The sequence below is a fragment of the Gallus gallus genome, chromosome 14 (assembly GCF_016699485.2).
Source record: "Gallus gallus isolate bGalGal1 chromosome 14, bGalGal1.mat.broiler.GRCg7b, whole genome shotgun sequence".
In the NCBI taxonomy this organism is placed as follows: domain Eukaryota; kingdom Metazoa; phylum Chordata; class Aves; order Galliformes; family Phasianidae; genus Gallus; species Gallus gallus.
Window position 1 is genome coordinate 12,401,967 of NC_052545.1, and position 14,359 is coordinate 12,416,325.

The following is a 14,359-nucleotide window of genomic DNA, read 5'->3' on the forward strand; positions in this document are numbered from 1 at the left end:
TGTGGAGCAGACCCCAGGAGCACAGCACTGCTGTCCTGACTTCTGTCTATGAGTACAACAGCTAAAACCCAACACACCTTAAATCCTGATCCGACTAATTACAACAGTAAAAAAACTGGATGGTGATGAACTCAAAGAAGCAGTTTAAGGTTCACTGTGTGCAGTAGTAATAATTAATCCAGTTGGAATCTAAAATCTAAAATCCTGTCCGAGTGTCAGCAGAAATCAGGTGCCAGCTCTGCTGTTAGGGTGAGTGCCGTGCAGGCCTGGCAGCTCCAGGAAAGGGCTCTGGGAAGACCCCCATCCTCATTGAAGGCAAACCTGTAACATGGCAGTGTGCAACCACGGTAGGCCTCTGCTTCAGATCTGCCACCACAACAAACCAAAGGGAAACCCCAGCTCCATCACAGCCCTGACAGCCCGCAGAACCCCAGCGTGAGCACAGCACTGCACCTGTCCCGAGCGTGGGGAACCCCGGGCTGCTGCCTGCAAGGCCCTCAGCCTGCCTGGAGGGGCCCGGCAGGACACGGACATGGGAATCAGCACGAGTGGGTACCGTGGGGGAAAGAGACATCGGAATCCCGATGACTGCCTTTGTGAAAAGGAGTAGGTCTGTCCACACAGGCTGAGCCGGGCCGGCCGCAGAAGCCAGTCCCTCGGTGAGCCTCGGGCCGAGCCCCGCACACAGACCCCGACTTTCCCAACTCTCCCCTTTGCAGACAAGCGCGGGCCGTGACAGCCCGGCGGCTCCCTCTGAGCGCTGCTACCGCCGTGAGGAGGCGGCGGTGGTCCCGCGGCACCGCTCCCCCGCGACGTCCCACCAGGTCTCTGATCCTCGCTCCGAGTTCCCCCCGGCCCCCTCCCCGCCGCCCCACGACCCGCGGCGGCGGCTCCAGAGCGGGGGTTGCGGCCCCACTCGCGCCCCACACCCGGAGCGGAGGCAGCGGGACGGCGCGGGGCCGCACACCGCGCGCTGCTCCCGGGGGAGGCCCACGCGGGGCGCCGAGCAGCGCCAGGCCCCGCGGGAAGCCCCGCTCCCCCTTAGAGAGGCCGGAGGGCCGCCCCTCACCCGCAGCCGCGACCCTCACCGGACTTGGGCGGGTAGCGGTAGGCCGAGTTGGCCTGGATGTCGATGTCCTCCACGCCCGCGATGCGCCGGCTGAGCAGAGAGCCCATGGCGGCGGCGGCCCGGGGGCGGCACGGTAACGCGGCGGCGAGCGGCCCGCACCCGCACTCACGGCGGCGGCGGCGGCGGCGGCGCGGGGCACGCTGGGACAGCGAGTCCTCCGGGCCCGCGACTACAACTCCCATCAGGCCCCGCGGCGAAGCCTCCCCGACACTCAGCAGGGGACCGGCAGGGGGCGCTGCTCGCGGCGCATGCGCAGAGGTGCGCCCTGTGCGGGTTTTCCCGTTGTCCGCGCTGTGTGAGGGGAGAGGAACGCACAGCCCCCGGCCGTGCTTGATTCGAGGCGAGATGTAGCCCAGGTTAGGCAGGTGCCATTCAACTGCGTGGCTGAGGAGGAGCAGAGTGTAGAGGAGATTCTCCTGTTGGGAGCTCTGTCCTGCCACCAAGAGCCATGGCACCACCTCCTCTGTCAAAAAGGTGTTGAGGTTGGAACTCGGGCACTGGAGCGTCAATCTGGGAATGTGATGGCCCTGCAAGGAAGCACCCAGCCTCCCACAGCGTCACTGCTGCCTTTCACAATGCATCCTGGAGTCACAAGCAGCCCTGTAACTAAGGAGCACGATTGCTAGCAGCCTGCCGCTTATTGCTCAGCCAAAGTCCAACCAGCTGCGTGGAGTTTGTGGCCCGACAGAGCAAAATGCTTTGCCTTCTGCCCCCTCCCTGCTGCTCTGTTTTTCAGTTGCTTGTAAAACAAGAGCCCTGGAGACGGCGCTCACAGCTATTCCTGGCCAGAAGGAGTGGCACGCCTGTGAACTTTGCCTCCCTAACACTGCACAGAGCTCACAGCCCTCCCCCAAACACCCTGCTGGACTCAGGCCAGCCCTGCCCCCTTCACAAACCAAGTGCATGGTGTGCCCTAGCTAATGTAATCCTGCGGGGGAATTGCCCTGCTGGCTGCAGAGCCCTCCTGCTTTTTTCCCCCCCTGCATCGCTCCCTGCCACGCTCCCCTCTGTACAGATGGCTCCTTGCTGAAGCTGAGGCAGTGGCAGTAGGACGACGCCCAGGTGTTGAGGGACAGTTGGCTCCAAGGCACGCAACTGTGGGCAACGCCGCGGCAATTTGTGCCTGAGGCCTGCAGGCTCCAACCTGCTCTGCTCCAACACCTGAGCCACAGCTCAGAGACACCTGCAGCCGTCCGCAGAGCACAGGCCTGGCTCATAGAACAACCCAGCGAGGCAAAGCCCAACATGGCAACGCGAGCTGCAGGAAGGAGCCCGGAGCAGTTCCCTGCAGGCCCTCAGCCCCACGGAGCAGCAGCGCTCCCCATCTCACTCTACGGGCCGCTCTTTCCCCACAGCCCCGTGCACGCCGATCGCTCCTGGTACTCGGCAGCACCATTGTCCTCGGGCAGCACCGCCTGCGTCTCCCACTGCGGCCGTACGCCGCTCAAAGGACCCTTTCACGGCGGAGAGGGCTTCCAGAACGTTCCCCAGACGCGGGCTGGGGGTGAGGAGCGGCGGGGTGCGCACCGCAGGGATGGGAGAGACGCGACAAGCCTCGGCCCTGACCCGCGAGGCGGGAGCCCCGCAGGCCCTGCGCCGCCCTCACGGGGCCCGAGGCGCACGGGCCGCTCCCGGTCCTCCGCGGCCGCTCCCCGCACGTCAACAGGAAACCGCACGCGGCCGACTGTAAACACCGCACGCCCCGCGCCGCGCCCCCCCCACCCCGCTCGCCCGCCCACGTGACCCGCCCCGCCCCAGCCGGGCCCGCCTCCGCCGCCCGCTCATTGGAGGCGGCGGCGTTGTTGACCATATATGGCCAGGTACTACCACACATCGGGCGGCGGTTGGGTGTCTCGACGCGTCACTCAAGCTCGCGTCGACGCCCGCCGCCGCTCTGCAAACAAAGCGGGGCATGCCGGGAGATGGAGTTCCCGCGGCGGACGCCCGCTTGGGCCGAGCCCTGGGCGGGGACTCCATCTCCCAGCACCCACCGCGCGGCCGCCCCGCCCGCCCCGCCCCGCGCGGCCGCCGGCGGGGCTGGCCGGGCGCCGTGAGTCAGTGCCCAGTAAACATTGGCGTGAGCCGCGCCGGCTCCGCGATGGTGGCGGCGCCGTGAGGGCGGGGGGGAGGGAGGGAGGGGGGGCGGCGGCGACGGCGGCGGGCCGGGGCCATGGACGAGCTCAAGCACCAAGTGATGATCAACCAGTTCGTGCTGGCGGCCGGCTGCGCCGCCGACCAGGCCAAGCAGCTGCTGCAGGCGGCACACTGGCAGTTCGAGGTGAGGCCGCCCCCGGGAGCTCGGGGAGGCCGCGGGTTCCCGCGGTCCCGCGCGTTGGGGCGGCGCGTGGGCGCGGGGGGGGGAGGGAGGAGAGCGCGGTGCCGCGGAGGCGGGTGGGCCCCGCGCTGCTGGAGGGGCGTGGGTCGCGCCCGGCCCCCGCGCGTGGGACCGCGGTAACGCACGTTCGTGGGCCTCCACGCGTGCGAGCGGGCCCCGTCGCCGAGCCGCGGGGCGGGAGGCGGCCCCGGATGAGCGTGGAACGCTCCGCGTGCCGCTGCCGGCCCTCCCCGCTGCGGGACGCGGGCAGCGCTGCCGGCGCTTCGGTGCTTCGCTCCCGCAGGGGGAAAGCGCGGGGAGTGCGGCAGCATCGGCACGCCGCGCTCCTCCTGGGTAGGAGTTCGCCCTTTCCCGTGCAGCCCCGGCAGCTCGCTGGGCTGGAGCTGAGGGGTTTGACGCTCGTGGCGCCTCTCCAGTTGAAGCGGCTGCTCTGTGCCGCAGAAGGTCTGAGGCGGGGTGCGCAGCGGGAGGCCCGGCCGTGCCCACCCGTGGGGCCGGGCCGTGGGCGGCAGCGCGTCGGGACTCCCACGTGTTGGCATCCGAAGCCCGGCTGTGCACAGCCCCGCCGCAGCCACGCGGGACGTACGGGGCCGAGCGAACGCTGCCGCGTCCTCTGCAGCTCCGTAACGCAGCCCCGGGCTTTGTTTACCGACGCGGCGTACCGGTGGTCCCCCGTTAGCCGTAGGATCGGCTCCCCCCGCCCTGCAGCCTTTAAGGACGGGTGAGAAAAGCCGCTTTTCTTCAAGCCGCCTCTTTGCAGAACTTTGCCACCGTCGGGCGAGTTGCACAAGTGCTCGCAGCCTCTCCTCGCCGGTCGGCGCTCACATGACTCAGAGGAAGCGCGGCTGTAAACAAACGCAGGCGAGGAGCCATTAACCACGAGCCATTACCGTGTTCCCACTCACTTTTGGTGCAACGGTCAGATCGTTCCCTCTGCAAAATGGCCGCTGGGCACGGCTCGCTCGGGGAGCCCCGCCGGGGAGCTGCTGCCTCCCACCGCCTCCGTTGTGCTGTCCGCGGTCGCACGGCGCTCCTCCGGGGGCACAACGGCAGGGGAGGCTGCGGGGCGATGGCACCGTCGGCGACGCCTGGGTCGCCTCTCCCACTCGCTGCCCCGTGGCTCCCGTCTGACCGGGGAGCCGTTGAGGCGTCTGCGGAACGCCGGGCCGATCCGCGGCTCGGGTAGAAGGATATGAATTGGCTTTGTTATGCCGTGATTGCCCCCCCGGGGCCGCTCGGGAGGAATAAGAAGACGTCAGCTTTAAAAAATAGCTCGGTTCTGCCTTTCTGCTGCTGCTGCTGAGCGTGGTGTGTGTGCTCAGGGGAGTGAGGTTGCGTGAGGGGAGCGGGTGGAGGAGCAGGTGTTTGGCTCTGCTGTGGCCGTGGTTGGATTTCCACTTCCTCTCCTGCCGTGTTTAAGGCTTATCCAGCCCTTTCCCCTTTCCTTTGTGGCTGAAGCCCCTGGGGCCGCCCCCGCTCACATCCCCAGGACACATCCCCTGCAGTGGCTCAAGCAAGAGCGTGAATTGCCTTTGCCCTCGCACACATTGCTCCTGGCACTCGTGAGGCTGGCTGGAGCCCAGGTGGCACCCACGGTTGTGGGCACACGTGGTCCTGGCACCTGGTGGACGTGCAGGTGTTGGGTCCCTGGGGGCAGCCCCCCCTGGAGCTGGAAATGTGAGGCCCGGAGTGCTGGGAACGTGGAGGCAAAGAGATGCAGTGTGTGGGCACAGGGACTGTTTGTGGTGTGTGCTTCCCCCGCCCAGGTGATGGCTTCCAGGGAGGGAAGGGGGTTTGGGGGACAGCAGGGACATTCTCTGCCCCGTCTGCTGGTGACACAGCCCCAGATACAAGGCCACTTGGAAAACAGGAGCATAGGGCAGATTTAATCAGCCTACAGCCTTTAGCCCACACCTCTGTGCACGCTTCCTGTTCACTGTGTTCTCCCTTCTTACCACGCTCCTCTCTGTCTGTAATGTTGCACTGTAGGGCAGTGACATCGGAGCTCACCCAGGATGAAGGTAGCACAGTGCAGGGAAGTGGCCGTGCTTCCATCAGCCTGCCTGGGGCTGATCTGCAGGGCTATATCCCCTTGGTGCTCTGCAGCCATCACTGAGTTCTGCAGTGCCATGCGGGGCACTGGGAGCTCCCAGAGCTGTTGCTGAGCCTGGGCAGAGGAGCACAGTGTGAAGCACCCCGCCAGCCCCACTGCTACGTGTCCCCCTGCAGGTTAAAGCTAGCAAGCTCCAGAGCAGCACTCACTTCCCCCACCCATCTCTGGAGTCTCATGTTTTGTTCACGGGACATAGCAACCAGGTAACCCCTGGCTGCCACATGGTGCTGATAGGTTAGCCAGGAAGCCATAAATCCTGCTGTAAATGGCCAGCAGAAGGTCTCCAGCTTTGCAGTGCTGCAAGCACAGCCACACCTTTCCAAGGCCATTTTCCATCGGATCAATGAGCTGAACTCATTTCTGCTTCCTAGCCCCAGTTTGGTTAACACCTGGTGCAGGACATAGGGCAGCCTCACCACTGTTGATCCTGCATCCATCCAGCCCCACTGCCTCTTCCCAGCCCTGCTCCTGGTGCCTGCCCTCCGTACCCCTCTGTGCCCCACACCCTGCAGCCCTCAGCCTGTCACGTGCCACGGGCATGTGACACATTCACCACATTATTACTGGTCTGAACTGGAAGCAAACCAAAACGTCGGTCGTACCGTATTGCCTGGCAGCTGAATTCAGCGTGCCCTGATGCACACGGTGGGCAGGGTCCCACCCATGGCCCTGGGGAGCTCCCCACACAAAGGCAGTGCCCGCAGTCTGTCCCATTTAGGATGCACATCTCAGCAGCTCCCACTGCGCTTCTCCTGCTGGGGTTGGGTTCGGTTTCCCTCCTCTCCCTACCTGCAGCATTGCTGACAGCTGTGAGATGCTGGCTGGGGCCTGCTCCATGCACAGCCATGGACCTGAACACCTCGACTGCTGCCTGCCCTGCTGTGAGCAGACACAAGCACAGCATTGCCTGGGGCCACAGGGGCAGCTGCACGTGGAGTGCAGACTTGGGGCACCAGGGCTGTTCTCCTGCTGGCCCCAGAGGCAGCTGGTAGTGCCTGTGCAGTGCAGTGCAGCCCCAGGGCCAGGCTTGGACACTGTCCCGGCTGAAACAGATGCTGGGCTGGGTGGCCAAGCTTGTGTTAGGGCAGTTCAGCTCTCACACGACGTGAGCCCCAAGCTGGAAGCAGGCTGTGCGTGCAGGGATGATGTAGGTGCCCTGTTTGCATGCTGCTGCTAACATCTCCTTCTTCTTTTTTTTGCTTTTTTTTTTTCAGACTGCGCTCAGTGCTTTCTTCCAAGAAACAAACATCCCCTACAGCCACCACCATCAGATGGTAAGTGCTCTCCCACCCCTCCCATCCACAGCATCAGCTGGCGGGCACGTGGGGCCGTCGCTTAGCTCACCTTGCCGCTTCCCAGCTCCCAGAGCGCAAACAAGAGTGCTCTGATAGAGGATGCCTTGGGCATGGCCTGCAGCCCCAGCACAGCAGGAGGAGGCTGGGGGCTTCTGGAGCACCAGGCCACATAGGCTATGTAAACACGTGAGCTCTTGGGTGCTCACTGGAGCAGCTGAGCGTGCAAACCCCTGTCCCTGCGGGGGCACACGAAGGACATGGGGCCATGCATGTGCATGGGTGCTGCCTGCCCAAGCAATCTCAGATTCTGCTCCTTTAACTCTCGTGCCTCAGCAACCTGTAATCTGCCCGGGCAGATGTGTCTTAGGGATTTGCTGGCTGCCGTGGCCTCATTTGACTCTGCAGGACAAATGGGGATTTGGAGCATGCAGTAAGCTTGCAGAACGAATGCCTGGCGGGGCTGGGCTGCCATGGGAAGGGGCTGTGGGGCAGGAGCTGAGCCTGGCGCCTGCAGACCCACATGGCTGCAGGACAGTGGTGGTATGGAGGGAGCCTCCAGCATGGCTGGGCCCAGGAGCACACACAGCAGGGTCCCATCCAGGAGCTCTTGACGCAGAATCAATCTTCAGAGCCTTAAACATCTGCAACCCACAGGGAGCATCATTAGTAGAGCTGCAAAGCAAGGTGAGAGGATTGCAGCAGAGACCAAGGCAGCGCTGTCCCAAGGCTGCTGGCAGCAGCTGTGTGTGGGACATCATCGGGGCATGACATCCGGTCCCTCTCTGCCTCCGTGCCACTTCTTACCTCCACGACACCCACATTACCCCAGGCCGCGGGCTGGGTTGTGCTGGCAAAGTCCCACGGATCAATGCTGGGGCTCTGCTATGCGTCAGGTCCAGGCAGGTCCAGGTGTGCGGCTGCACTGAGGGGCACTGCCTCAGGCCTCGATGTGAGGCAAAAGATGGAGCCCACGAGCTGGGGATGAGCCCTGGCCCCGCTGACCGCCTCTCTCCTTCCCGCAGATGTGCACTCCTGCCAACACGCCGGCCACGCCGCCCAACTTCCCCGACGCCCTCACCATGTTCTCCCGCCTCAAGGCCTCCGAGAGCTTCAACAGCAGCAGCCCCGTGGCCTCCATGGCGACATCCCCGCCGCCCCCGGCCCCACCGCTGCCCCAGCATGGGGCCTTCAACCCCGCCTGGCCCACGGCCTCGCCCCCCGGCCAGCAGCAGAGCATGTGGACTCCAACCCCCCCAGCGCAGCCCGCGGGCTGGCCTGCCACCGTCTCCCAGCAGGCCACAGCAGAACAGAAGGCCAATGTGACCATGGAGGCGGAGAGATGAGGCTGCGGTGGAGAGCGATTGCAGCGGGGACCCCTACATATAAATTTATATATATTTTTTCCCCCTTCCCCAAAGAGGAAAGAAACTCTGCTGCCAGGGGGTCTGGCAGCCACAGAGACACACGAGCAAATAGCTGCCTTGCATGGGTTTGGTTTGAAGTAGTTTTTACTTGTCCTAGAGCTGAACAGAGCTCCCCAGGGACAGCGGGAGGCTGCGTGGGACGGACTGCTGCCAGCCTCTGCCTGGACTGGGGCAGGGTGCAGCCCCCTCCTTTGGGACACTGGAATTTGCATGCGAGTGACACTTACGGAGGAAGAGGTTCCTTCTTCACGGTCCCTGCGCCAGACCTTGCCCAAGTGCCCCCTTCTTCTGGCCTCACGTGGCAGGGTGGGGGGCAGACACCCCACGTTGGTTCTTCGCGAGGAGAAGGAGAGCAAGGGCTGCTCCTGCACCCGGCGTGTGCTGTGCTGGGGGTGAGCAGGGCTGAGGCAGGCGCTGAGCCCCAGGGGCAGATGCGGAGCCCTGGGTGAGTCACACACCATCCCCTCACCCTCCTGGGATGGGGTTTGCCCTGGGGCTGTTTGCATGACAAAGTGTAACCCTACAGACTGGGATCATTTTTAACCCCTCTGTTCTTTTCTTCTCCTGGCAGCTGCAAGTCTCTCTGGACATGCTGCAGCTGCTTGCAATACACGCTCTGCTTTGAACCCAGTGTCTTTGCTTCGTTTGCAGCAGCGGTGGGATGTGAGGAACATCCAATCCAACCCCACCATGGGCAGTAACACCTCCCACCAACTCAGACTACCCAGGGCCCCATCCATGGCCTTGGCTACCTCCAAGGATGGGGCACTCATGACTCTGGCCAGGGCATCACTGCGCTCTGAGTGACAATTTTCTTCCCTATATCCCACCTAAATCTCCCCTCTTTTAGTTTAAAACTGCTGCTCCTTGTCACTACGGAGCCTTATAGAAGCCCATCATTCTTATAAGCTCCCTTTATATACTGAAAGGCTGCAGTGAGGTCTCTCCAGAGCCTTCTCTTCCCCAGGATGAGCAAGCCCAGCTTCCTCAGCCTGCCTCTGTAGGAGACACGCTCCAGCCAGGGGCTAACCAGGGACCTGGACTGGTCAGAGAGTTATCAGGGACTCAGCGTGACCCAGAAGCATCCCTGTGGGGAAACATCTCAAAGTGCTGTGGGGAGTGCAGCACACACCTGGCTGGGGCTGCAATGGGGCAGGAACCACCTGCACTGCCCTATCCTACAGGCTGCACCAGGACCCCTGCAGGTCCTCCCCCAGGACGCCCTGTACACTCAGGAACCACACAGAACCTAGAGCCCAGGCAGCAGAGGAGACAGAGATTTATGGCATATGGTGTTACCCTGCTGTGATAAGAGGCTGTGAGGGGGGGTGGGGGGGCAGGAGAGGCTGGGGCAGTGTGGCCCCCACCCCTCCAATCCCTGAAGTCCCTTGCTGTACACTCACACCACCCGCAGCCAGCTCAGACACCTGCCATCCTGCTGCCACCCGCAGAGGCTGCCCACCGACCTGCTGAGACCGTCCTTGTCCGCATGGCAGCACCTGTAGCACAGGACAAACAGTGAGGCACAGCCCTGGCAGCACGCAGCGGGGTGAGCGTGCACAGCAGGGCTGACAGCGTGTGGCACACCTGGGATGGGCACTCACATGAGTATGGGGACACGTATTGGCTGCCATACTTGGGGTTGCGGCGCACCTTCTCCATGGCGTGCTGGGCAGAGGGTTGGGGGCATTTTGTGCCTTCAGGGCAGAAAGCAGAAGCGCTGTTAGCAGCAGGACATGAGGCTGGGTCATAGGGCAGGTGGCACCCGAGCCACCTCAAGCACTGCTGGCTCGGGCTGGGGCTAACGCAGTGCCCAGGGCTGCTCCCCTACCTGGGAAGTCCTTGCCCTGAGTGGCAGTCCCACTGGTGGCCTGTGAGTTTAGCCTGCCCTTGTAGATGATTCCGTCAATGCCCAAAATATCCACTTGACCCTACAGGGAGGAGCAGCCGGTGCCGTTGGAGGTGCTCAACTCCCAGCTTTCTACCCTGGATGGGCCCAGCTGGTTTCCAGCACACACAGCACGCGAGGATGGGGCTCACATTCTTGTAGGTGAGGTCTGCAGGGACTCCGAAGGAACAGATGGTAGTGAGGGAGCTGGAGGCGGACGGTGGCCTGGTGGGAGCTGTAGGATCTTGGCTGATCTGGTTGCACCCTTTGGTCTCCCTGGGAATGGAGCACTGATGTTACCATTCCTGCTAAGGGAAAGGGACCCCAGCAGGAGAGGCAGCGACCTCCCTGGCCTCACCTCCCTGGCGGCTGCTGTGCCAGGCAGTTGGAGCCACCAGCACTGGCCTGATGGGACTGGAGATGCAGGCTGGCCTTCCGGACTGTCACCAAGGGCCTGAGGGTGAGGACGTGAGGGCAGAGCTGGGCAGTGGTCAGTAGTGCAGGTACAGTGCCGTGGTCTGACCCAGGGGCTGCACACTACTCACGGCCTTGGGGCTGCGGCCAGAGGTCTGTCACAGGAGATGCACTTCATGGGTTCAAAGAGGTGCCTGCAAAACAGGAGCAGCTGCTAAGCATCCCACTGGCATGCAGGGACCGTGTGAGGTCCCACAGGCAGCCAGCATCCCATAGGCAGGGTGGGACAAACAGGATCTGTATGGGATGGACAGGGCAGGATGGGACAGGATTGGAAGCGATGAGGTGGGACAGAGAGGGATAGGGTGGGGTGAAGTGGGATGGAATAAGAACTAGCAGCCCTCACCTCTTGGAGCCATTGGCACTGCTGGTGTCAAAGTAAGGTCTCTGGCAGTGGCACTGCTTGCTGCGCCTCCAAGTCTGCTGCCGCTGTGCCTGCAGTGAGCCAGCACCACACAGCACACGTTCAGGGAGGGCAGAGGGACACCAAGCCTATTCCTGGGGACATTGCTGCCCCTGGGGGGATGTTGGCAACACCCCAGGATATTCTCAGCCCTGGCACAAGGCAGGCTCAGGGCTTGCCCTCTCTTTGCAGACTATACACAGGGGGACCTCCATCCTCCCTGGGTGACACTGCTACCTTGGAGTTCATCTCTCTCATGAGCTCTGAGGCTTTATGCCTGTCCTGGCCATGCAGGAACATCCTCCGCAGCAAGTCCTGCATCATCTCACTCAGCTGGGCCATGGTACTTTGCAACTCATCCTGGCTTGCTTTGGTCTCCAGTGTAGTCTCATCTGCTTTCTGAGAGGATATAGTGTCAGCTATCCCCAGCAGACCTCCGTCCCTGCATGCCCATGCTCTGCCTCTTGAGTTGCCCCTACTCACAACATCCATACCCCATTCTAACAGCACACAGTCTGCAAAATCCCAGCACACCGAACTGCTCTGAGGTGGGGACACACCAAGGCTGGACAGGCCTGCCTCCAGCCTGGACCTCACACCAACTACAGCACGAGTGGCTCCTGAGCTGAGGACCACACTCACCTGGGTGTCCTTGGAGTCACCCCACAGCTGCTCTGCAGCCTCCTGGAGTCTTGTGCACTGCTCTTGCAGTTGTCCCACCTGGTTCAGCACCTCTCTGCCAAAATCTGACCTCCGGCAAGGATAAAGCATGGCCTGTGTAAGGCACAAGGAACCCACATGAGGTGGGCTCAAGCGTGGCCCCAGCGTGCTCCTGGTGAGTGGGGCGATGGGCTGCAATCCCCAGGCCACTGGGCAGCACCCCTGAGGCCTGGGCAACTGGGTGCTCTCTCTCTTTTGTCCTGCAGGTGCCTTACTTCTCCCTGCATCTTCTCCATGGCCACATCCTCTGAGGTCCCCAGGCCAGCTGAAAACACACCAAAGCTTTGCTGCAGGCAGCGTGGCTGGGAGAAAGACAGAGGGACACAGGGGCTGCAGTGGAGTGAAGACTCAGCCAGGATGGCTGAGCATGGCCATGTTGCACCTAGCAAGGCCCCAGTGGCTCAGCCCAGCACAGTGACCCAACACAGTGGAGGCGTCAGCGCTCACCGTGCTGCTGAAGTGTGCTCTTGCTGCAGGTGATGCAGGTCTCCACACCCTCGTGCTGCTCCAACAGCCAGCTCAGCTTGGACGGGGCCTCGAGGGCTGGCTCCTGTGAGGCCTCAGGGATGAGCTCCTGGCTGGAGAGCTTCTGAAATGAAACAGCCCTCAGGCTTAGGGGAGGGAGAAGAGCCCTGTGCTGTTCCAGAGCTGAAGGGCATTGCCAGCCTCCAGCAAAGGAGCTGGTAACCAGGAGCATGCACAAACCTCACCAGCAGGCAGCCTGCAGAGCGAGCACAACATTCCGGTCTGCCAGGGAAAGGAGCTCAGCTGCTGCCGCACCTCCGCCTGTGACCAGCAGAGAAATCAGCCCTGCTGTGGCAGGGAGAGCCTGAGCAGCCCCTGTGGTGAGGACAGGGACACCAAACCTTGCCAGCACCGCGCTGTCCCCAAACCCTTCAGGTCAGTGCCAGGGGTTGGGTATTTGCTTCCAGCTGCTTTGCCAGGCTCACCATTTGGTCCACGATGCTCTGCAGGAGGTGGCTGTGCTTGTCCTGCTGTACCGCCCGCTCTTGCAGCTCCTCCAGACCACTCTGATAAACAGGGACATCAAAGGGCTCAGCACCCGCAGGGACTGAGACTGGTATCAGTGTCAGCAGTGTCCAGCACAGGCATGGTTGGGCTCCGTGGCTGTGGGCATCGTTTCTCCAACCCCCCTGGGCAGATCTCAGCTCCACTCATCCCTGTAACCCCATTGCCCTTTGCCATACATGGAGGTGCCCATAGAGTCCGACCCCTCTGCTGAGAGCTGTTTACCACGTGCCCAGCTCCACTCACATACCTTCTGGAAACCATCCTTCAGAAGCTGCAGCTCCTCCTGGAAGGCCTGGATGGTGGTTTTCAGGGAGCAGGTGTTGGTGAGCACCTCCTGCAGCGTGTCTGTGACCTGAGGAACAGTGCCCAGCCAGTGCCTCTGAGCAACATGCAGCACAGGCCTGGGACTGGAGGGGCCTCTGGGACACAGGGCTCAGACCCAGAGGGGCTGCCACATCATCAAGCTGCAACCCCACTGCCATGAGCAGGGTTGCCAAACACCGGGTCAGGCTGCCCAGGATCCCATTCAGCGTGGCCTCAAACGCCTCCGGGAATGGAGAACCTACATCTTCCCTGGGCAACCTGAAGTGCCCATCAGCAGAAAGAGCCACCACAACACAACGCACACCTCAAGGGCAGCTCTGATGTCACGTGCTGTGTTTCCAGCGTAGGGCTTGAACTTTAACAGCCAAATAAACAGAACCTGTGCCACGGCCTCACCTCCTATAGGAAGGATTCTGCTTTGGCGTGGGGACGGCTTGCCCACGAGGCAGCTCTGCTGTCACCTGTTGCCTCTATTCTGCAGGGCGGATAGGTTATGGGATGTGGTCCCTGACAGCACATGGACACTCCAGGCCCCAGATACAGCTGTAGGGACCCCTGGAAGGGCCAAAGGGACCGAGCAAACCTAAATCTCAGAGTTTAGACTGCAGTAGGTTAACAGTGCCAACAGCCAAAGGTGGTTTTGGCTACTTTTTATCTGCCCCTGGCACTCCAGCAGTGTAATGAAACCCCAGAGCTAAGCTACCGTCACCTGAACTAGAAATACGGCTCTGTGCTATGCCAGGTTCTCCAGTCCTGTCTCAGGAGACACCTCTAAGGACGTGGACGTGGCACAGCACGGGCACACCACTGTGCAGGGCGGGATGCTGAGGATGGCTCCTCACCTTCGTCATCCCCTCCTCAATCACCTCTATCCTCTTCCTCAGCTGCACGATCTGCTCCGTGTCAGCGGCCGGCACGCCAGGGCCTTGCCCACAGCTCGGCAGCTCTGTCACACCCAGAGGCCCACCGGGATGGCTCGGATGGAGGAGAACGCGGGGCCCCGCGCGGACCTCGGGCTGCAGGAGGCCCCTCTCGTCTTCGGAGAGGTGCGTGGCAGCATCCTGCAGCCGCAGGTGCTCCAGCAGCCCGCGCAGGAGGAGCTGCAGGGCGCCGGCGTTGACGCTGCAGCCACGGGGCGTGCGGAAAGCGACGTCCGCCAGCTCCGCCAACGTGACCGCCACGCTCATGCCGCCTCCGGCGCCCGGGCCGGGCCGGCGGGCTG

The 14,359-nt window shown here is 62.7% G+C and overlaps 3 protein-coding genes across 11 annotated transcripts in view; 1 reads left to right on the top strand and 2 right to left on the bottom strand.

Annotated features, from left to right (window-relative positions):
* The window catches only part of MGRN1 (mahogunin ring finger 1), a 52,274-nt gene extending 46,959 nt beyond the window's left edge, over positions 1–5,315 (bottom strand). For 5 of the 7 annotated variants that reach the window (XM_015294634.4, XM_414957.8, XM_004945374.5 and 2 more), the window contains exon 1: positions 1,089–1,253. In XM_015294634.4, coding sequence (XP_015150120.1) covers positions 1,089–1,176 — 88 coding nt within the window. In that variant the 5' untranslated portion in view covers positions 1,177–1,253. Of the gene's footprint in view, positions 1–1,088; positions 1,254–4,126; positions 4,277–4,369 lie in introns of those variants that run through there. The other 2 variants (XM_046900717.1, XM_046900716.1) reach the window with 2 other exon arrangements.
* UBALD1 (UBA like domain containing 1) lies at positions 3,187–8,922 on the top strand. Its single transcript, XM_015294646.4, has 3 exons — positions 3,187–3,407; positions 6,792–6,851; positions 7,895–8,922. The coding sequence occupies exons 1-3, from the start codon at positions 3,300–3,302 to the stop codon at positions 8,213–8,215; spliced, it is 489 nt and encodes a 162-aa protein (XP_015150132.1). The 5' UTR covers positions 3,187–3,299; the 3' UTR covers positions 8,216–8,922.
* Positions 8,923–9,557: 635 nt separating this feature from the next.
* On the bottom strand, positions 9,558–14,350 carry C16orf96 (chromosome 16 open reading frame 96). Of its 3 annotated transcripts, none has more exons than XM_040647702.2 (15): positions 13,980–14,350; positions 13,061–13,165; positions 12,732–12,812; positions 12,487–12,567; positions 12,229–12,367; positions 11,997–12,046; positions 11,704–11,835; positions 11,299–11,460; positions 11,005–11,093; positions 10,730–10,792; positions 10,543–10,638; positions 10,337–10,460; positions 10,128–10,227; positions 9,884–9,993; positions 9,558–9,795 (listed from the first exon to the last, which is right to left on the bottom strand). In XM_040647702.2, exons 1-15 carry the CDS (start codon positions 14,322–14,324, stop codon positions 9,592–9,594), a joined length of 1,881 nt encoding a protein of 626 aa, XP_040503636.1. In that variant the 5' UTR covers positions 14,325–14,350; the 3' UTR covers positions 9,558–9,591. The 3 variants fall into 3 exon arrangements, with proteins under 3 accessions (XP_040503636.1, XP_015150122.3, XP_040503635.1); XM_015294636.4 differs by having other exon boundaries at positions 9,901–9,993; positions 12,229–12,370; XM_040647701.2 differs by having other exon boundaries at positions 12,229–12,370.
* Between the last annotated feature and the right edge of the window lie 9 nt (positions 14,351–14,359).